At 44.3% G+C, this 24,483-nt stretch overlaps 1 protein-coding gene across 2 annotated transcripts in view; it reads right to left on the bottom strand.

Moving 5' to 3' along the window:
• atf6 (activating transcription factor 6) overlaps positions 1–24,483 on the bottom strand; it is a 108,153-nt gene that overhangs the window by 2,456 nt on the left and 81,214 nt on the right. For both annotated transcript variants that reach the window (XM_084310197.1, XM_084310198.1), the window contains exon 15: positions 20,206–20,290. In XM_084310197.1, coding sequence (XP_084166323.1) covers positions 20,206–20,290 — 85 coding nt within the window. The remainder of the gene's footprint in view (positions 1–20,205; positions 20,291–24,483) is intronic.

Below are 24,483 nucleotides of genomic sequence, written 5' to 3'. Positions count from 1 at the left end.
GAGGGAACAACAGTATTAATTAAGGGAACAACAGTATTAATTATTAATGATGCTGTCTGCAGGGGGAGGGAACAACAGTATTAATTATTAATGATGCTGTCTGCAGGAGGAGGGAACAACAGTATTAATTATTAATGATGCTGTCTGCAGGGGGAGGGAACAACAGTATTAATTATTAATGATCCTGTCTGCAGGAGGAGGGAACAACAGTATTAATTATTGATGATGCTGTCTGCAGGAGGAGGGAACAACAGTATTAATTATTAATGATGCTGTCTGCAGGGGGAGGGAACAACAGTATTCATTATTAATGATGCTGTCTGCAGGGGGAGGAAACAACAGTATTAATTATTAATGATCCTGTCTGCAGGAGGAGGGAACAACAGTATTAATTATTGATGATGCTGTCTGCAGGAGGAGGGAACAACAGTATTAATTATTAATGATGCTGTCTGCAGGGGGAGGGAACAACAGTATTAATTATTAATGATGCTGTCTGCAGGAGGAGGGAACAACAGTATTAATTATTAATGATGCTGTCTGCAGGGGGAGGGAACAACAGTATTAATTATTAATGATGCTGTCTGCAGGAGGAGGGAACAACAGTATTAATTATTAATGATGCTGTCTGCAGGGGGAGGGAACAACAGTATTAATTATTAATGATGCTGTCTGCAGGGGGAGGGAACAACAGTATTAATTATTAATGATGCTGTCTGCAGGAGGAGGGAACAACAGTATTAATTATTAATGATGCTGTCTGCAGGAGGAGGGAACAACAGTATTAATTATTAATGATGCTGTCTGCAGGGGGAGGGAACAACAGTATTAATTATTAATGATGCTGTCTGCAGGAGGAGGGAACAACAGTATTAATTATTAATGATGCTGTCTGCAGGGGGAGGGAACAACAGTATTAATTATTAATGATGCTGTCTGCAGGGGGAGGGAACCACAGTATTAATTATTAATGATGCTGTCTGCAGGAGGAGGGAACAACAGTATTAATTATTAATGATGCTGTCTGCAGGAGGAGGGAACAACAGTATTAATTATTAATGATGCTGTCTGCAGGAGGAGGGAACAACAGTATTAATTATTAATGATGCTGTCTGGAGGGGGAGGGAACAACAGTATTAATTATTAATGATGCTGTCTGCAGGAGGAGGGAACAACAGAATTAATTATTAATGATCCTGTCTGCAGGGGGAGGGAACAACAGTATTAATTATTAATGATGCTGTCTGCAGGAGGAGGGAACAACAGTATTAATTATTAATGATGCTGTCTGCAGGAGGAGGGAACAACAGTATTAATTATTAATGATGCTGTCTGCAGGAGGGAACAACAGTATTAATTATTAATGATGCTGTCTGCAGGAGGAGGGAACAACAGTATTAATTATTAATGATGCTGTCTGCAGGGGGAGGGAACAACAGTATTAATTATTAATGATGCTGTCTGCAGGGGGAGGGAACAACAGTATTAATTATTAATGATGCTGTCTGCAGGAGGAGGGAACAACAGTATTAATTATTAATGATGCTGTCTGCAGGAGGAGGGAACAACAGTATTAATTATTAATGATGCTGTCTGCAGGAGGAGGGAACAACAGTATTAATTATTAATGATGCTGTCTGCAGGAGGAGGGAACAACAGTATTAATTATTAATGATGCTGTCTGCAGGAGGAGGGAACAACAGTATTAATTATTAATGATGCTGTCTGCAGGAGGAGGGAACAACAGTATTAATTATTAATGATGCTGTCTGCAGGGGGAGGGAACAACAGTATTAATTATTAATGATGCTGTCTGCAGGGGGAGGGAACAACAGTATTAATTATTAATGATGCTGTCTGCAGGGGGAGGGAACAACAGTATTAATTATTAATGATGCTGTCTGCAGGGGGAGGGAACAACAGTATTAATTATTAATGATGCTGTCTGCAGGAGGAGGGAACAACAGTATTAATTATTAATGATGCTGTCTGCAGGAGGAGGGAACAACAGTATTAATTATTAATGATGCTGTCTGCAGGGGGAGGGAACAACAGTATTAATTATTAATGATGCTGTCTGCAGGATGAGGGAACAACAGTATTAATTATTAATGATGCTGTCTGCAGGAGGAGGGAACAACAGTATTAATTATTAATGATGCTGTCTGCAGGGGGAGGGAACAACAGTATTAATTATTAATGATGCTGTCTGCAGGGGGAGGGAACAACAGTATTAATTATTAATGATGCTGTCTGCAGGAGGAGGGAACAACAGTATTAATTATTAATGATGCTGTCTGCAGGAGGAGGGAACAACAGTATTAATTATTAATGATGCTGTCTGCAGGAGGAGGGAACAACAGTATTAATTATTAATGATGCTGTCTGCAGGGGGAGGGAACAACAGTATTAATTATTGATGATGCTGTCTGCAGGAGGGAACAACAGTATTAATTATTAATGATGCTGTCTGCAGGGGGAGGGAACAACAGTATTAATTATTAATGATGCTGTCTGCAGGAGGAGGGAACAACAGTATTAATTATTAATGATGCTGTCTGCAGGAGGAGGGAACAACAGTATTAATTATTAATGATGCTGTCTGCAGGAGGAGGGAACAACAGTATTAATTATTAATGATGCTGTCTGCAGGGGGAGGGAACAACAGTATTAATTATTAATGATGCTGTCTGCAGGAGGAGGGAACAACAGTATTAATTATTAATGATGCTGTCTGCAGGAGGAGGGAACAACACCAGGGTCAGCTCACAAAATAGAGATCTTTTGGTGATCAAATATTTTATAATTTTCCATTTAAAACAAAACAAGGCAAACACAATACAGTAATAATAACAAGACCACAACAATAATAGCAACAATAACGACATTAGCAATAATAAAAAAATAAAAAAATACAGAACATAAAAACCAACTTGTACTATAACGCGCTGCGTCGCGGCACGGCCGACCCGGGTTCGATTCCCGGACCCGGCGTCATTTGCCGAATGTCTTCCCCCCGCTCTGTCTCCTGTTCTTCCTCTCTCTCTCTCTCTCTCTCTACTGGACTGCCCGGTAGAAAAAAGCGATAAACGCTAAAAAATAAATCTTGTACTATTACAGTCGCCACAAAAGACATTTCCGAGGGAGAGTACAGACAGAGGCAGATGGAGGACAACAGGGATGAGTCACACGTTGGCGCTCTCTGTCCGGGAGATAAACACACAACGGCTCTAAACAAAAGAGGACATGCAAATCTGAGGGGAGGAAGAAAAGACAATAAACTGTGTGAGAAACTGGTCACTGATGAGTCAGCAGAGAAACCAGAGCACTGCAGCACAGAGAGGTCACAGGGACTGCAGCACCAGAGAGGTCACAGGGACTGCAGCACAGAGAGGTCACAGGGACTGCAGCACCAGAGAGGTCACAGGGACTGCAGCACCAGAGGTCACAGGGACTGCAGCACCAGAGAGGTCACAGGGACTGCAGCACAGAGAGGTCACAGGGACTGCAGCACCAGAGAGGTCACAGGGACTGCAGCACCAGAGAGGTCACAGGGACTGCAGCACAGAGAGGTCACAGGGACTGCAGCACAGAGAGGTCACAGGGACTGCAGCACAGAGAGGTCACAGGGACTGCAGCACTAGAGAGGTCACAGGGACTGCAGCACAGAGAGGTCACAGGGACTGCAGCACTAGAGAGGTCACAGGGACTGCAGCACAGAGAGGTCACAGGGACTGCAGCACCAGAGAGGTCACAGGGACTGCAGCACAGAGAGGTCACAGGGACTGCAGCACTAGAGAGGTCACAGGGACTGCAGCAGCAGAGAGGTCACAGGGACTGCAGCACAGAGAGGTCACAGGGACTGCAACACTAGAGAGGTCACAGGGACTGCAGCACAGAGAGGTCACAGGGACTGCAGCACAGAGAGGTCACAGGGACTGCAGCACAGAGAGGTCACAGGGACTGCAGCACTAGAGAGGTCACAGGGACTGCAGCAGCACAGAGAGGTCACAGGGACTGCAGCACTAGAGAGGTCACAGGGACTGCAGCACTAGAGAGGTCACAGGGACTGCAGCAGCACAGAGAGGTCACAGGGACAGCAGCACAGAGGTCACAGGGACTGCAGCACTAGAGAGGTCACAGGGACTGCAGCAGCACAGAGAGGTCACAGGGACTGCAGCACAGAGAGGTCACAGGGACTGCAGCAGCACTAGAGAGGTCACAGGGACAGCAGCACAGAGAGGTCACAGGGACAGCAGCACAGAGAGGTCACAGGGACTGCAGCACTAGAGAGAGGTCACAGGGACTGCAGCACAGAGAGGTCACAGGGACTGCAGCACAGAGAGGTCACAGGGACTGCAGCAGCACTAGAGAGGTCACAGGGACTGCAGCAGCACTAGAGAGGTCACAGGGACTGCAGCACAGAGAGGTCACAAGGACTGCAGCACAGGGAGGTCACAGGGACTGCAGCACCACAGAGAGGTCACAGGGACTGCAGCACCACAGAGAGGTCACAGGGACTGCAGCAGCACAGAGAGGTCACAGGGACTGCAGCACCACAGAGAGGTCAGCACAAGGACTGCAGAACTGCTTGAAATGCTTTGAGAGGCTGGTCAAGGATCACATCTGTGCCTCCCTCCCCAGTAACATGGACCCACTGCAGTTCGCATACAGGACAAACAGGTCCACTGACGATGCAGTCTCCCAAGTACTACACAACACCCTCTCTCACCTTGACAGTCAGAAGGGGGGCTATGTGAGATTGCTGTTCATTGACTACAGCTCAGCGTTCAACACCATAGTCCCCACCAGACTGGTTGACAAGCTGATCGATCTGGGTCTGAGCTCCACCATGAGCGCCTGGATACTGGACTTTCTAAGTGACAGGCCCCAGGCGGTCAGGGTGGGGGGTCATCATACCTCCAGCAAAATCACCCTGAGTATCGGGACCCCCCAGGGCTGTGTCCTGAGCCCCCTGCTGTATTCACTGTACACACATGACTGTGTGGCCAGGTTCAGCTCCAACTCCATAGTGAAGTTTGCGGACGACACGTGGTGGTGGGGCTGATTTCTAACAATGACGAGAAGGCCTATCGGGAGGAGGTTGAGGTACTGGCACGCTGGTGCCGGGATAACAGCCTACTCCTTAACATTGGTAAAACCAAAGAGCTGATCGTGGATTTTAGGAGAATACAGCAGGGGACACAGGTTGTGGATAAATGGGGCTATCGTGGACAGGGTGAGCAGTTTCAAGTACCTGGGAATCCACATCACAGAGGACCTGACATGGTCAACACACATAGATTATGTGGTGAAAAAGGCAATTCAGAGTATCGGGGAAGATACTCCACTCCTTCTATTCCGGGGCTGTAGAGAGCATTCTGACTGGAAACAGCACAGCACAGGACAGGAAGGCCCTACAGAGAGTGGTGCGCTCAGCAGAGCGTACTACGGGTATTGCACTACCACCCCTGCAGGTCTTATATAACAAGAGGTACAAATACAGAGCCTGCAGAATAATGAAAGACCCCCACCACCCAGGGTTTCCGTTGTCCGGTAATTACCGTTTTTTTTACCAGGGAAATCTGTTGAAGTCCGACATATTTAAATATCTCCGGTCATAATGTCCTGTGAAAATAATTCCCTCTAAGCATAATTTGAATTGTATTAAAATAGTTACATTTGTTTCATTGTTGCTTCACCAAGCAGGTCTAATAATGACAACAATGTGTGTTCCTATATCATATCACGCGCACAGCAAGTTTGCAGCGCGACCTGTGGTTTGCTGATGAGAATGGCGGGGCTGGATTAGCGAGAAGCATGCAGCTGCAGAGCCGCAGAGCTCACAGTTGAGCCCGCACAGTGCAATACTCCAATTCAGCCATTGGCAATTCAGCCACTGGGTGGGTGGCGCTGCTGAGCGGTCCCCCGACCGGACCTGAGAGCGCCGCTGACTCTGCAGTTGCATACTATTGGGATTAGTTTATCGCTTCGTTGAACGTTTCACAATAATGTTGCAGTCTCTCTCTGCCAAATTTCTCAGTTCTTCGCTTATATATAATTAATACAAATGTCCAATATAACAGAATTCGTTAGCTCATAAAAATGTGATTATAACAGACTGCTGTTTAATGTCGGGCCGACTGCCCACAGACACCTATTTGATTTCAAGTCAGCAGCAGCACGGAGTCTCGAGGGACTTATTTTATTTGGAATATAATGACTGTATGCGCAAAAGTAGCCTAGTTTTAAGTTAAAATATTATAAATCTACATGCCTTGAGGATGTCATTCTTTATATAGCCTGCCTATCAATTGTTTTTAAGCTCAATAAACGGACCGGAATTTCTCCCATTTGTCCGGGAGATTGAAATCTTCCAGAACACGGAGACCGGGAACAATATTTTCTAACGGAAACCCTGCCACCACCCCAACAACAGCCTGTTCAAGCTGCTGCGGTCAGGCAAGCGCCTACGGCCACACGCTGCAAGAACAGAGAGGCTCCGGCTCAGCTTCTTCCACCCAGGCCATCAGAACACTGAACTCTCCACTCACAAGTACACATGAGCATGCCTATTTATTTTTATTATTGTATTTTGCACAATCAATGCGGGCATGACCACCCGCATTTCACTGTATGCCCTGGTATGTATGTGACAAATAAACCTCTTGATTCTTTATTCTTGAACTGGGGGAGTGGGGGAGGGGTTCACATTTTTTAATAATAATAAACGATGCAGTTAATCTTTTGTGGTATCCCACAACCTAACTTAAGGCAGCTGAAGACGGCTTTAAAATGCCTCAGAGCATCAGAGGTTGGTTAACAACACATACTAAAGACGCCTGTCAAAGTAATTAGTTCATTCATTCGCCATAGGGTCAGGGTCTCCATACATTTGGGAGGCATGTGGGATTTCTTCAGATGGAGCTGCCTAACATCATCTGGTGGCTCCTTCTCCAGCTGCAGGGATTCATGGTGCTCATCTAGTCAGACTGACAGCAGATAGACTGATGTAAGTGTATGACTGACAGCAGATAGACTGATGTAAGTGTATGACTGACAGCAGATAGACTGATGTGACTGTTATATGACTGACAGCAGACAGACTGATGTAACCGTTATATGACTGACAGCAGACAGACTGATGTAACCGTTATATGACTGACAGCAGACAGACTGATGTAACTGTTATATGACTGACAGCAGATAGACTGATGTAACTGTTATATGACTGACAGCAGATCTATCGCTGCACCTGAAGTGAAACCGGGCCTTCCAAAAACGAGAATACAGAGTTTCAACAGCCCTCCTTGGATCCCGGGCTCAGAGGTAAAACTACGTCTGGGTTGGAGACGTTATGCTACACGGTGTTCGCCGTCGTCACCACATACCTCGACGAGGTCACCATCTGTGGGGCACATCATGCATTCTAACCAGCTCTTTTCCCCATCTTCCACCAAATGACCAAACATTCAAATTCCACTCTGCCAACTGCTTGAGAGACCTAACCACTGGCACAGGGAACACACAAACACACAACGACGGGGCCCCGACTTCAAACAGCAGGTCTTTAAACAGGCTGCCAAAAAACGGCTCCCTCTTCTGCCAGGTCACCCTGCTCCCTTTTACTGGTGCCATCTGGAGACGTTACAGAGAGCTAGCTCCTTCACGGCCTCGACGGTGGCAGAACATCAGCCAGTGTGTGGAGATTCAGCCCCTCGGTCCGACAGCACGGCATTAGAGGAGACTCAAGAGGGCAGTCCTGGAGGACCGTGTTTGCCAGCTTGGCATGAAGGCACGTAGAGAGAGGACATGTTTGAGATGAGAGAGAGGACATGTTTGAGATGAGAGGACATGTTTGAGATGAGAGAGAGGACATGTTTGAGATGAGAGAGGACATGTTTGAGATGAGGACATGTTTGAGATGAGAGAGAGGACTTGTTTGAGATGAGAGAGAGGACATGTTTGAGATGAGAGAGGACATGTTTGAGATGAGAGGACATGTTTGAGATGAGAGAGAGGACATGTTTGAGATGAGAGAGGACATGTTTGAGATGAGAGGACATGTTTGAGATGAGAGAGGACATGTTTGAGATGAGAGGACATGTTTGAGATGAGAGGACATGTTTGAGATGAGAGAGAAGACATGTTTGAGATGAGAGGACATGTTTGAGATGAGAGGACATGTTTGAGATGAGAGGACATGTTTGAGATGAGAGGACATGTTTGAGATGAGAGAGAGGACATGTTTGAGATGAGAGGACATGTTTGAGATGAGAGAGAGGACATGTTTGAGATGAGAGAGAGGACATGTTTGAGATGAGAGAGAGGACATGTTTGAGATGAGAGCGAGGACATGTTTGAGATGAGAGAGGACATGTTTGAGATGAGAGCGAGGACATGTTTGAGATGAGAGAGAGGACATGTTTGAGATGAGAGGACATGTTTGAGATGAGAGAGAGGACATGTTTGAGATGAGAGAAGACATGAGAGAGAGACCCACTGTCTCACCTATAGACCCACTGTCTCACCTATAGACCCACTGTCTCACCTATAGACCCACTGTCTCACCTATAGACCCACTGTCTCACCTATAGACCCACTGTCTCACCTATAGACCTGTCTCACCTATAGACCCACTGTCTCACCTGTAGACCCACTGTCTCACCTATAGACCCACTGTCTCACCTATAGACCCACTGTCTCACCTGTAGACCCACTGTCTCACCTATAGACCCACTGTCTCACCTATAGACCCACTGTCTCACCTGTAGACCCACTGTCTCACCTGTAGACCCACTGTCTCACCTATAGACCCACTGTCTCACCTGTAGACCCACTGTCTCACCTATAGACCCACTGTCTCACCTATAGACCCACTGTCTCACCTATAGACCCACTGTCTCACCTATAGACCCCCTGTCTCACCTGTAGACCCACTGTCTCACCTGTAGACCCACTGTCTCACCTCCTATAGACCCACTGTCTCACCTGTAGACCCACTGTCTCACCTGTAGACCCACTGTCTCACCTATAGACCCCCTGTCTCACCTGTAGACCCACTGTCTCACCTGTAGACCCACTGTCTCACCTATAGACCCACTGTCTCACCTATAGACCCACTGTCTCACCTATAGACCTGTCTCACCTATAGACCTGTCTCACCTATAGACCCACTGTCTCACCTATAGACCTGTCTCACCTATAGACCCACTGTCTCACCTATAGACCCACTGCCTGTCTCACCTATAGACCCACTGTCTCACCTATAGACCTGTCTCACCTATAGACCCACTGTCTCACCTATAGACCTGTCTCACCTATAGACCCACTGTCTCACCTGTAGACCCACTGTCTCACCTATAGACCCACTGTCTCACCTATAGACCCACTGTCTCACCTATAGACCTGTCTCACCTATAGACCCACTGTCTCACCTATAGACCCACTGCCTGTCTCACCTATAGACCCACTGTCTCACCTATAGACCCACTGTCTCACCTATAGACCCACTGTCTCACCTATAGACCCACTGTCTCACCTATAGACCCACTGTCTCACCTATAGACCCACTGTCTCACCTATAGACCCACTGTCTCACCTATAGACCCCCTGTCTCACCTATAGACCCACTGTCTCACCTGTAGACCCACTGTCTCACCTATAGACCCACTGTCTCACCTATAGACCCACTGCCTGTCTCACCTATAGACCTGTCTCACCTATAGACCCACTGTCTCACCTATAGACCCACTGCCTGTCTCACCTATAGACCCACTGTCTCACCTATAGACCCACTGTCTCACCTATAGACCCACTGTCTCACCTCACTGTCTCACCTATAGACCCACCTATAGACCCACTGTCTCACCTATAGACCCACTGTCTCACCTATAGACCCACTGTCTCACCTATAGACCCACTGTCTCACCTATAGACCCCCTGTCTCACCTATAGACCCCCTGTCTCACCTATAGACCCACTGTCTCACCTATAGACCCACTGTCTCACCTATAGACCCCCTGTCTCACCTATAGGCACAATTCAACTGGCCTGTGATGGAAACCAAGCGCACCTCAAGTCTCACTGCACGGCAATACAAATGTCCTGGCTTTTAAAGCAACCGCCCAGAGCGTTAATCTGCACCGGCATCGTGTTTTTATTGAATAAAATGCATCAAACCTGCTTTTCGTGGACTATTGGAGGAGAACCCAGTATTTAGCCTACAGTTTTAATTTTTTTTATTTTTATTTACTTTCTCTTTTAAAAGCTCAAGCCGTGATATTATTCGGATGCATCCAATTTTACGGCGTGCGTGTTCCACTAAATCCAGGCCTAGTTTAACCTAGAATTGCTAATCTTACAAACTATTGTGGGTGAATAACTAACTAACTGGGGCGACAGTGTCTCAGGAGGTAGCGCGGTCGTCTGGCAATCCGGAGGTTCCCGGCTTGATTCCCACTCCTCCCGGGCAGCGTGTCGATGTGTCCTTGAGCAAGACACTTAACCCCTAATTGCTCCCGATGAGCAGGTCGGCACCTTGCATGGTCGCCTTCGCCGTCGGTGTGTGAATGAATGTGTGAGTGAATGGGTAAAAATGTGAGTAACAAATTGTAAAGCGCTTTGGATAAAAGCGCTATATAAAAAAGCAGCCATTTACCATTTAATTGAAACACAATAGGTATTATTAATTTGCAAATACATCATTATTTTATTTCACATACCTACTCTGTGGGAATAATAGTTTTGCGCGAGACCAGTGAAAGTGAGGTCAGAGACGTTTTGTGTGCATATTCTCCTTTGTTCTCCAATAGTCCAGGACCAGTTTAGCCTAGAATTGCTAATCCTACAAACTCTAGTGAGGTGAACAATTAATTGAATCCTAATATATGTAATTTCAATCTGTAAAAAAATGAATCTATTATAAAGCCAATTATCCATAAATGCTGCCTCCTTACCCACCTTTTAAACAGCCCCCGTTGTATTCATTGAGGCACCTAACTACATATTGAGCTGGTATGCACAAATTGAATAGATAAACTAAATTACCAATTAAGCTAGTGACCTCAGGAAAATGAATCTTTTTGAGGTATTATTATGCCTCTGGCCCGCAGAATTGTCTGTATTTTTCCTTCCGGCCCCCTTGGTAATGGAGTTCGACACCCCTGCTCTAGACTGTACAATAGGGAGGTGTAGTCTGACATCACTTTAGTTTCCCATCCGTATAGGGATTTATCATTGGGAAAATGTATTATCGGCTGTTGTAATAATTCTGCCTCATGAACATTGGCAAGCTTTCCATTTTTGCACAAAATGAGTTCCCTTCTATCACACAAATTTTTGTTTAATCATTTTTAGTTGAAATAAAGTTAGTTATAAGGTTTTTAATTTGTCGTTCTACATATAACTACACTTACCAGTAGAACGCCTGTCGTTCAGTGCCGTCGCCTAATACGTCACAGCCATTGTGTAGTTCCTCAGTGAACGAAAACATAAACATTGTTATTTTGCTACCTTTACGATTAATTACGATTTTTTTCTCATGTTGAGCTATAGATTGTGGATGAATACACAGAAAGGTACACCATGCCAATGTTCATGCTTTATTTGTTTTAAACGAGATGATTTAGAAATGGGTCCATTGGAAATACATTGCGATCTCAAGAGGGTAGGGCTGAGCCCAAACGTTCGAAAGTTCGGACCTTCGTTCGTTACGTTAGCAATCGAATTCTAAATCAACATGCGAATACATTTTTTTTAATAAAATATATATATATATATATATATTTTTTTTTTATTATGTTATTACAATATTGTTGTTATTATTATATTATTCATTCTGTTTAAACCAATGGGGTTTTTCTTCACAGTTGCAGATAAAGATTAGGCTATACTAATATTATAGTATTAAAAACTGACGAGTTACCGTACTTTTCGCACTATAAGCCGCACCTGACTATAAGCCGCAGCAGCTAAATTGAATGATGTGTACATATATAAGCCGCACTGGACTATAAGCCGCAGGTGTTTTAATGTTTAATTACCATATGTAAGGGTTCGTGCACAGAGGGGATTGTCACAATACTGTCAGACAAATAACAAGAATTAACTCATTTACAAGTTGTATTAAAGGATAACTCCACTTTTTTTTTTAAATTAGCTTATTTAACATCTTCCCTGGAGTTAGACAAGAAGATGCATACCTTTTTTGTCTCTGTGCGTGCATTTTAGCTTTGGGAATAGACGCTCCGTTAGCATAGCTTAGCTTCATCACTGGAAGTGGGGGAGGACAGTAGCCTTACAGTGCCTTACAGTGTATTGCAAGGTCTGACATTGACCAAACTTGATATGCATGACCTTGGTGGGCTCTAGGTCAACTCCTGAAAAGGGGGTCAATGTCAGACCTTGCAATCAAAAGTTAGGGGCGCACTGAAATTATGGCAAGGGTTATTAGCCGCCTAACTTTTGATTGCAAAGTCTGACATTGACCCCCTTTTCAGGAGTTGACCTAGAGCCCACCAAGGTCATGCATATCAAGTTTGGTCAATGTCAGACCTTGCAATACACTGTAAGGCACTGTAAGGCTACTGTCCTCCCCCACTTCCAGTGATGAAGCTAAGCTATGCTAACGGAGCGTCTATTCCCAAAGCTAAAATGCACGCACAGAGACAAAAAAGGTATGCATCTTCTTGTCTAACTCCAGGGAAGATGTTAAATAAGCTAATTTAAAAAAAAAGTGGAGTTATCCTTTAAGTTTAGCAAATAAGGGAACAGATAAATAACATTTCAATGCAGTAAAAAAAGCAATATTTTCGGGTTTGGTCCACATATAAGCCGCACCGTTATATAAGCCGCAGGGTCGAAAAATGGGGACAAAAGCCGCGGCTTATAGTCCGAAAAGTACGGTATATTCATAAAGAAAGTTGATTTAAATTTAAAAAAATACTAATTTAATAAGATGAATCACTTTATTCAAATTGACGATTTAGTTTGAGGATATATATATATATATATATATATTTTTTTTTTATTATCTTTTTCCCCCTTCTTTTTTCCGTTGTTCTCCCCTCCCAATGTTAGTCGTTATGCCAATTCCCAATCCCCTTCCTGGTCGACCCCCTACCGTCAGTCTGGGAGGGGGCGGAGACTATCACATGCTTCCTCCGACACATGTGTAGCCAGCCCACCACTTCTTTTCACCTGGCAGCGCGGACTCTCACTGAGAGAGTGTAACGTGTGGAAGGTCACACTACCTCTCTTAGATCCTTCCCTCGCTGTGCAGGCGCCCCGACCGAACTGTAGGAGTCGCTGTTTACAACGACCCGGACCCACCCACCGGCTTCCCTCCCGCTGAGCCAGTATGACGGCCGGCCAAGCCGGAAGCAATGCTGACAGCTGGATTCGATACCAGTGTCTCTTGCGTTGGTGACGAGTGCCTTGTCCGCTGCGCCACCCAGCCGCCCAGTTTGAGGATATTTAATAAAAAATATATATATATATCTTTTTAATATATATTTTTTTTAATAAAAAATGAAGGTTTGAAAGTCTGTTCGAAAAACCCTGACGAAGTTCGAATCCCTATAGGCCAACACTTCAGACGATGAACCATATAATTCTATTTGAAAATGTTAAAATGGTAAAAGTAAATCCAAATCACTTGAAATGTGATTGAAATATGCCACATTAAATCAAAACTCAACCTCTGGTACTATGGTATATGTATGTATGTACACAACGATCCAACATCCCATCTTTAGAAAACATTGTTCAACTGAGAACTCTGTATGGTTCCTTTCACCAGGCTAGGCTAATGTACAGCTGAAGGCTTGACGGATGACTTACAGAAGGGTTAAACATCTGTACTGCTACGGCTGCAGTCTAGTCAAGAGTACTGGTGGGGATGTTCTGTTTAGATTAGGAGAGTAGGAACATCTGACCCCCAACCCCTACTTGAGTACTCTGTGTGTGTGTGTGTGTATACTATATATATATATATATATATATATATATATATAATGATATCCCACAGTCCACCTGTAATCAAAAAAAAGAATGACGTCAACTCCGAAACGTTATTTTTCCTATAAACATGTCACTTCCAATTGATTGAGCCGCTTTCAAACTCAGGGGGATCATTAAATAAGCACAAGGAGAGCCTTCACTCCTTTTAAGGAGCCAATGTTCAGCCAGAGATATTTTGAGACAGAATCCTTGAGGTCAATGTTGATTGACTTGCACAGAACCCCTGAACTGCACACATACAGTCAGACGAGAGAGAGGCGATGGCCTACATCAAAGTCCTGAACTGCACACATACAGTCAGACGAGAGAGAGGCGATGGCCTACATCAAAGTCCTGAACTGCACACATACAGTCAGACAAGAGAGAGCGGCGATGGCCTACATCAAAGTCCTGAACTGCACACATACAGTCAGACGAGAGAGAGAGGCGATGGCCTACATCAAAGTCCTGAACTGCACACAATCACATACAGTCAGACGAGAGAGAGAGGCGATGGCCTACATCAAAGTCCTGAACTGCACACATACAGTCAGACGAGAGAGAGAGGCGATGGCCTACATCAAAGTCCTGAACTGCACACATACAGTCAGACGAGAGAGATGGCCTACATCAAAGACCTGAACTGCACACATAGTCAGACGAGAGAGATGGCCTACATCAAAGTCCTGAACTGCACACATACAGTCAGACGAGAGAGATGGCCTACATCAAAGTCCTGAACTGCACACATAGTCAGACGAGAGAGATGGCCTACATCAAAGTCCTGAACTGCACACATACAGTCAGACGAGAGAGATGGCCTACATCAAAGTCCTGAACTGCACACATAGTCAGACGAGAGAGATGGCCTACATCAAAGTCCTGAACTGCACACATACAGTCAGACGAGAGAGATGGCCTACATCAAAGTCCTGAACTGCACACATACAGTCAGACGAGAGAGATGGCCTACATCAAAGTCCTGAACTGCACACATACAGTCAGACGAGAGAGATGGCCTACATCAAAGTCCTGAACTGCACACATAGTCAGACGAGAGAGATGGCCTACATCAAAGTCCTGAACTGCACACATACAGTCAGACGAGAGAGAGAGGCGATGGCCTACATCAAAGTCCTGAACTGCACACATACAGTCAGACGAGAGAGAGAGGCGATGGCCTACATCAAAGTCCTGAACTGCACACATACAGTCAGACGAGAGAGAGGCGATGGCCTACATCAAAGTCCTGAACTGCACACATACAGTCAGACGAGAGAGAGGCGATGGCCTACATCAAAGTCCTGAACTGCACACATACAGTCAGACGAGAGAGAGTGGCGATGGCCTACATCAAAGTCCTGAACTGCACACATACAGTCAGACGAGAGAGAGTGGCGATGGCCTACATCAAAGTCCTGAACTGCACACATACAGTCAGACGAGAGAGATGGCCTACATCAAAGTCCTGAACTGCACACATACAGTCAGACGAGAGAGATGGCCTACATCAAAGTCCTGAACTGCACACATACAGTCAGACGAGAGAGAGTGGCGTTGGCCTACATCAAAGTCCCAATCTCCCATGTTGTGTTATTGTCCAGGACAGAGCCGCCGTCGCTCCCCATTAGCAGCACCTCTGCACCTCCGCCAGATGGGAGCTGCTCAGCGATGGAGGGGGGAAGCATTCCTGAAGGAGAGCGAGAAGGACCTGGAAATAATTATCCTCCACGGAGGAGCACTTGGAAGTGCATAGCGTTTGCTTTTCCAAAGGGTTTCTCTTAGCTGAAGATGTACATTTGGCACATAATCACTTCAGGGTTTCAAACGGCAATTACATCGCTTAAACCTAGACTGCTCCTCGGAGACTTGTGTCGTCTGTGCGACATATGGAATCAAACCAAATCAATTGTTCCAAACTAGAGAGAGCCGGTATAAACTTAGGCGAACTTGTGTATTCAATATCGCAAAGGCAAGGACAAATATAAAAAGTCTCTGTTAAAGGGGTAAAACTATGGAATAACTGTGACAAAGTAAAAATGTGTAGTTCGATACATACATTTTTACGAAATTATTCAAATATAAGGTGATACATAAATATAAAACCTTATTATCCTAATTATATTTTATTTTATAACATAGCTGTATTAAAACCGTGACAATAAAAAATAAAATAAAATAATATATATATACAGTATATATAAAAAACAAACAAATAAATGTGTATACGTTTTGTATATAAAACTATGAAACTTTTGTCACCTTTTGTTTTTGCAAAATGATGTACTGAATTATGTTATTATTATTATTATTATTATTATTATTATTATTATTATTATTATTATTATTATTATTATTATTATTATTATTATTATTATTATTTTTTTTTTTTTTTTTTTTTTTTTTTTTTAATAATGTAATGTAGAAAGGGTAAGCAATTATAAGCCTCGGCTTCAGCCTACACCTTTTCGCTCATTTTCTTTCGTTTATAAATGTTCTATTACTGTACATTGCTTTGTAAAAGAAGACCGAAATAAAATCATTCATTCAAACACACGGAGTGGGAAGGTTTGCCGCTGGAGAGCCAGGGCATGCTCTCTGCCGTCGGTCACGCTCGGCCGGGCCGGCCCAGTCACGGGACCAATCCCACCATCTGAGACTGCCCCATGCATAATGTCTTATCTCCTACAATCACACGGCTGTTGGCCCCCGCTCTAAAGAACACCACATGATCAAACCATCACATCCGTTGCAAACAAACAAGCAACATCTGCTAGGTTCACAGAAGCACGTTTTGGACAACTGTATGCATGATGCACAACACATCGTGCAAATCCAATACCACTTTTCTTATATTAACTGGCATCTAATGAGAGCCAGTGGCCCCCCCTGAATACAACCATTGTCTGGCATAAGCTGCCAATTAGCTTAAGAGGAGTTCTAGGATTTCACCGTTTCCCACTAGATCAACGGGTCATCCGACAGCCTCAGCATTCTTCCTTGACAAGACCGACCTAGAACAATGTTTACCTTCATCAATCTTGATCTCCCAAAACTTCCCCCCGAAAGTATTTCCCAAATGGCCCCAGTCTTCCCTGCTGAGTAAGGGGGATCATATTCCACTGACTCACTCTCCCCTGGGCGAGCTAAAACACTAATTCAATCTGTTGCTACACGGAGAGCCAGGGAGAGAACGTGAGATAGCAACGAGACAAGAGGAGCAGTAATAAACAGCCAGCTGGTCGGCCAAGAGCAACACACTTATATTCTTCTAATTCCTCACAATCCACACGAGTCCCGTCCTGTTCCTCGATGACTCCTTTCAAATAGATCCACTGCCCTGCATCTAACCAAGAGGCTAGATAACTCATTAATTATGTACAGTGTGAATAGCAAATCACAGCGGCCTCCACTGAACCCATCAGTGATCAGATCACACCAACAAGGCTGTGGTGAGGTCATGAAAAGCAAGGGAACATACTGGTTACAAGGGAAGGGCTGAAGAATCACTAAGGTTTTTGAGAGGTGAACAACTGTTTGCTTTCTATAACCTTAACATATTTCAGCCTTATAAGGCAACTTGAGCAGTAAAATTCATTGGCAGAGGAGGTTATTGGCAATAGAACATACAGCGGCTCCTCGAATGGTCCTGCAGAAAACACCCAGACAATTAATGAGTGGAGGAAAACAATGAGACTCGCACACACACAGTCATCGCCGCACCATTCATCCGTTACATTCGATTAACATGTGTAGGATGAAGATTGAGTGTACTTCAGTGGATAGTTGGTAACTGAAGTGTGCTCATTGATTCATGGGTCCCAAGCATCCACCCACACACCTTTTCCCTTCCTGTCGAGTTAGCCCATCAAACGGCCTGACTGAGACCTTTAACGTTTCAGGGCCAAGTCTCAAATGATGACGACCACCATTTTGGAGCTGTTTTCCACAAGGAAAAAACGGTTGCTTATGTATTAATGTTTAAGCACCCTACTGAAAAGTCCAGAGCTGGAGGGAACCACTCCACACAGGCTACAGGTGTAAACTCCTGCTCTGTGGTAGCCTGGATCCTGTACTCCACACAGGCTACAGGTGTGAGCTCCTGCTCTGTGGTAGCCTGGATCCTGTACTCCACACAGGCTACAGGTGTGAGCTCCTGCTCGGTGGTAGCCTGGATCCTGTACTCCACACAGGCTACAGGTGTGAGCTCCTGCTCTGTGGTAGCCTGGATCCTGTACTCCACACAGGCTACAGGTGTGAGCTCCTGCTCTGTGGTAGCCTGGATCCTGTACTCCACACAGGCTAGTTAGTGGCTGGTCTCTCTAAGACAGGGGTCGGGAACCTATGGCTCGCGAGCCATATATGGCTCTTCTGGTGACAACATATGGCTCCCAGAAATTTTTGAGTAAAATTTTTTTTTTATTTTATTTTTTTAATACTTGTGATATTTCTTAATAATACTGTGTCATTTTAAAGTAAACAGAAATTAGTTTTGAAGATACAGCTAATAGTATCTGTAGCTGAAGATATAGCGAGCAGAGCTGGCGAGGTAACACAAGTGGACAGAAATAAAAAATCTTCAACCTGAAGACCAGCTGATTCTTAAAACTTGGAACAAGCTTCCTGTGACATACCACACAATGCAGCGTGAGTATTGCCGTATTGACCATGTTTGGCTCTACATATGCATGTGGGCAGTCATTCTCGCATATATGAGGAACATTAAGACCAACCTACGCTCACGTTTAACTGATGGAAGCCTCAACGCCTGCATGAAGCTCAACCTCACCACGTATGAACCAGATTACAAGGCCATCAGCAAAACCATGCAGCACCAGAAGTCGCATTAAAAGTAAGACATATTTAATTTATTATACGTTAAAAATACTATATGGCTCTCAATGAAATATATTTAGAAATATTTGGCTTTTATGGCTCTCCCAGTCAAAAAGGTTCCTGACCCCTGGTATAGACGAAGAAGACAACGGACGAGGGCCACCTAACGTTATATGTATTGATCCTGTTCCGGTTCAAGACACTTGGACTCGAAGCGAGAGTGGAGTACCTTCTAACAAAGTGTTGGATTTGGATATATCAGCCAGCAATCACCTCGTCACCTGTGGTTCCGTGAAGTTTTTTTTAAAAGTTTCTGCGTTGTGTTTATCTCTTTCTGATCGTACCGACTGATACCCTCTCTCCTTCCCCGTTGATACATTCGTCTCAAAAGGAATTAACGAGACACTGGAAACAGGATACCTCTCCTGGATGTTGACATTTATTCTCATAAACATACTCTGTTGTACAAGATGGAAAAACAGTTCTGAAAGGTCCTTGAAAAAGTCTTAATTCATTATTCTAATGGTCTCTCTCTCTATCAGCCCGGTGGTTGTCGCGGCCTAGTGTTATCCAAAAAGCCTTCCCTGTTAGCCGAAGCTAGCTATAAACTATAGTCCTTAGCAACGGCTGACCACCCATAGCAACCGCGCAATGCCTCTACGTCTCCTGACCTACGATCCAAATTTCTCAGTCTCTCTCTATCTCTTCCCCATAGCAACAACTTCTCTGTTGATAGTAACTCCCATCCCTAGCCAACCCACTATCTAGTAAGAGTTCTAACAAAATGTCTTCCCTGTCTGCTCCCCAGCATAAAGCCTGAGTGTCAGAGGAGATGTCTGCTGTCATTGACAGATATTTACATTATGTACAGATTGAAAAACAGGGCTATTCTATCAAAAGGTAACGTCTATTTTACGTCTACTTTACCGAACCCCATCCTAAAACATGCTTTTGTAATGATCACAGTGTCGTAACCCCCCCCCCCCCCCCCCCAATGCCTTTGTGAAGAAACATATGGTCGTGTAACTTTTGACAAAGGTAATGTCTATTTTACGTCTATTTTACCGAACCCCCATCCTAAAACATGCGCTTGTAATGATCGCAGCGTCGGAAAACAACCTCCCCCCCAGCTTTGTGAAGAAACAAGGTCATGTGTTTACCTTTGACCTGGCAATAATATAGGTTTCAGACGAGCGAAAGGGTTAACAGGCTTGAAACGTAGGGCATTTTCTGCTTTGACCTGAAACCTTCCTCCTCACAAGTGTCACATGCAGCCGCGTTAACAAGACAGAGGCGCTTTTCACGTTATCACTACGTGTTGCTCGGTGAACATTTGGATGGGGACATTTTGTAACGCAGCTCTCTTACCGTTAATGTTCATGGCTGGCAACACCACAGACATCTTGGGTCGGCTTCCCTTGAGGTGGCTGGTGGCAGGGAGTAGAAGGTGATCCTGTGAGAAGGCAGAAGAGAAGGCAAACAGAAGAACACACCTCGTAAGCTTTTAGGAGTAAATGGAATACTGTGGTTTTATGTGTTTTGGCTGGTCTTTTTTTTGTTTTTCTCTATCTTTGCCTGTCATGCGATGAGGTTAAGCCCATAACCCTGCGATCAACCAGGGCACTGTTTGAGTTATCTACCCCAATTAAAAACCAGGCACCGAATGTCACTACAGTAAAAAGGGGTGCTGTAAGAAGAGAGGCTGTAATCCACATGAAAGCTTCCTGAACAACAAACTCGTACCCGTGGCGTTTTGGAAGTCACATTGCTCCCACAGGAACACTTTGGTCGCGCCTGACCTTGAAGGTTTGAACATGTTAAGCGGAACATTCAACACTAATGGTTCACATCCGAACTTTGAGCTGTTTTGTAAACTGTGTTTCAGTCGTGGTCATCAACTATTGAGCAATTTTGAGTTGTATCAAGTGAAACTAATGAACATCTCTGTGTTGTGAAGTTTAATGGTCAACGAAAGGGAGAGGAAGGAGAAATGAGAGGAACTGATCGGAGCAAATGACATCTGCTCACAAGAGGCTGAGGGAAGAAGAATGTTTGTGGGATAACTAACATGTGTGAGCCAGTCCTACACTCACTCACACAACACCAATCTGTCCTACACTCACTCACACAACACCAATCTGTCCTACACTCACTCACACAACACCAATCTGTCCTACACTCACTCACACAACACCAATCTGTCCTACACTCACTCACACAACACCAATCTGTCCTACACTCACTCACACAACACCAATCTGTCCTACACTCACTCACACAACACCAATCTGTCCTACACTCACTCACACAACACCAATCTGTCCTACACTCACACTCACAACACCAATCTGTCCTACACTCACTCACACAACACCAATCTGTCCTACACTCACAACACCAATCTGGTGCACTGGAAGACAAAGACAGGGGACAATAAACAGTCAATTGATGATCAATGATGACACCCCCCTCCCTCCTTTTTCATACACATCGCTTAGGGCAGGGGTCAGCAACCTTTACTATCAAAAGAGCCATTTCCCCCCCCTCCCACAAAATAAAATAACACAGTGTATAACATTTTATATATAGATATGCCCAAGCATACCCCACATTTAGCATAAAACGCCTGACAATTGCATACCCAAAGTAATTTGCGATTTATTATACTTTATACTTATAGCACACAGTTTGTTGCATTAATGGAATTATAAAGCAACAAAAAGAATTTATAACAAAGGAAAACCTCAAAATCTTATGAAGAGGAGAAAAAATACTGGCTGTGTAGACCTATTTTTAAATAAAACACAGAAGAGGAGACAAAACACTGGTGTCTGTAGACCGACTTTGAAATAAAACCCTGAACTATGCAGCTCTATTTGAGTCCTTCCCTTATTTGTGGAACAGTTATAACATAAAAATGTGTCCACTTTGAAAAAAGACTACCATGTGTAGAGCTACTTTGAAATAAAACACAGAAGAGAAGAAAAAACACTGGCATCTGTAGACCTACTTTCAAATAAAAACCCTGAACTATGCAGGTATATTTGAGTCTTTCCCTTATTTGTGGAACATTTATCAAATAAAAAGTAGTCCACTTTGAAAAAAGACTACCATGTGTAGACCTACTTTGAAATAAAACACAGAAGAGGGGAAAAACACTGGCATCTGTAGACCTACTTTGAAATAAAACCCCTAACTATAAAGTCCTTCCCTTATTTGTGGAAAAATAAATAAAAATGTGTTGTTCGCAAATTTCTCACCACATATCAGGTATACAGGTAAGCCTGCATCATTAGTCGTGAAAGCAAATTAATCTGTCCACACTGAATTAAACCCTCTATTTTCCTCACTTTCCCTTTTTTGGATTTATCCATGGTTAGCTTACTGGGGGGTCGGAAACTCAAGATTAGCCACTTGCAGACGGCAGGGAGAGGGGCGGGGTGTGACGTACTGTATATTTTAGTTGACGAAATGTTTTAGTTGACTAAATATTTTAGTTGATGAAATATTTTTTCATTTCAGTGTCACAGTATGACATCGACCTCCGATTTTTTTTTTTATTAAAAAAGTTAAAAAATAAAATAAAAAAAGTTTTATTTTTCTTTGGCCAGGGAGCCGCAGCTGATTGGCTAAAGATCCGCATGCGGCTCCGGAGCTGCAGGTTGCCGACCCCTGGCTTAGGGTCACTTAAAATGTTGACTTGAATTAAAAACAAGAGACGCGGAAAATCACAGGGAGAGAAAGAGCTACCGCCATCTATGAGGAAAGAGAAGAGCCAAAGTGAGAAGAGAGGAAGTCAGGTCAGGTTTAACTATAGAGCACCCCCCCCCCCCCCCCACTGATCTGATCTCCATCCTCTGTGAGACGTTCCAGATGGGAGATGGAGGTCCACCAAAGGCGCCAACTAGAAACCTGTTGCCTCCATCACACAGGCTGCCGAACCTCAGGGTGAGACAATGAGAGAGGTGGGTGACAATAAGGCTGCCTTACCTGCCTTGTTCAATGGAACCCTGGTCTGTTTACCTGCCTTGTTCAGTGGAACCCTGGTCTGTTTACCTGCCTTGTTCAGTGGAACCCTGGTCTGTTTACCTGCCTTGTTCAGTGGAACCCTGGTCTGTTTACCTGCCTTGTTCAATGGAACCCTGGGCCCCGTTCCCCGTACCTGGATAACTGAGTTAGCCGGATAACTTTCGGTTAAGTCTGACTTAAGCCGGACTTTCCGGCTCCCCGTACCTGGATTGTCCAAATCACCATGACAACAGATCCAAAAGTTTGAGCCTGGTCGAAAGCAGGGTTTAAGTTCAAGTTAGCCGGATGAAGCACAGCCACGCCCCTGCAAAGAAAGTGACAGCGCGTTTCCTGAAATTATTCCCACAGTCTAGGATCTGCTTTATACCATTCTGAATTACGTTTTTGTGCTCCATTCTTCCAGAGGGGGCTTTTGAAATGTAAAATAGACCCAAAATGCTGATACTAAATTCACTTTGTCCTAAATAATGCACGTTATATATACCGTGGCGCTCGCTCGGTGCGATGTACACATTATGTGGTTATTCTAACAACGCGCAGCATTGCAAATGTGAATCCCGCGGGGATATTTTTAATGATTGAAACCTATCGCTCGTTTGGCTCTGATTCCTTTCATATTCTCCGCTGTGGATGTTTAATGGAGCGCCTGGATTGTGTTTCATTCAAGCATAAAATTGAAGTGTCTATGCGTGGATTGTGGATCTTGTCTCGTTCATTAATGTATAAACAATGAATTTATCCCATCTGGCACAGTGGCTCAGCGGTAGTGCTCAATCCTGGCAACCCAGTGACCGGTGTTCAAAACCCCGTGTTTCCAATATAATTTTTTGGAATATAATATTAATGATTATACGCCAAAGTAGCCTAGTTTCAAGTTAAAATATTATAAATCTACATGCATTGAGGATGTCATTCTTTATATAGCTCTCAACGTGCACCAAATTGAATTATTCCTACATCGCAAAAAGAAGGGGAAGACTAGGTTTCGAACCCCGGTCGTCTGCGTGAAAGTCAAAAGAAGAACCCGTTACACCACAGTGGAGATAAGTAAAAGATCGACTATACATCAATCAATGGGAAGAGAGCCGTATCGTTATTTTGTATAACAGTTTAACTAATTATTTTCGCTAGCAAGATCTCATTTGATTATTCAATCCAGCAGGCAAGTTTAAAGAAATATAATCTGATTGATTGAGGTAATGAGGGACTTAAAATTAGCCTATAGATAACGCATTTAACTTGTCGGCGAGGCGATTGAGCCGTACTGCAATATGTTACTAAAGTTTTAAATCAATTAATCAATCAATGCCGCTAGAGAATCAGGATCTCTGCTCTCGACACTTGCTGCCTTCTCGGCTGAGGCGGGCACGCGCACTTATCCTGGGTCTCAAGTCTGGCTTGAGTTAACGAGACTGAATCCACCTTCGAGGAACAGGAAAATCCCGGCTTCAAACATCGGGTTAACTGAATCTGGATAATGACATCTTGATCGACTTAGTTGAACCAGGTACGGGGAACGGGGCCCTGGTCTGTTGACCTGCCTTGTTCAATGGAACCCTGGTCTGTTTACCTGCCTTGTTCAGTGGAACCCTGGTCTGTTTACCTGCCTAGTTCAGT

The sequence above is a fragment of the Notolepis coatsorum genome (assembly GCF_963971535.1).
Source record: "Notolepis coatsorum genome assembly, chromosome: 3".
Classification (NCBI taxonomy): Eukaryota; Metazoa; Chordata; class Actinopteri; order Aulopiformes; family Paralepididae; genus Notolepis; species Notolepis coatsorum.
The sequence above is the reverse complement of the archived record's forward strand: the minus strand, read 5'-3'. Positions and strand labels throughout refer to the sequence as shown.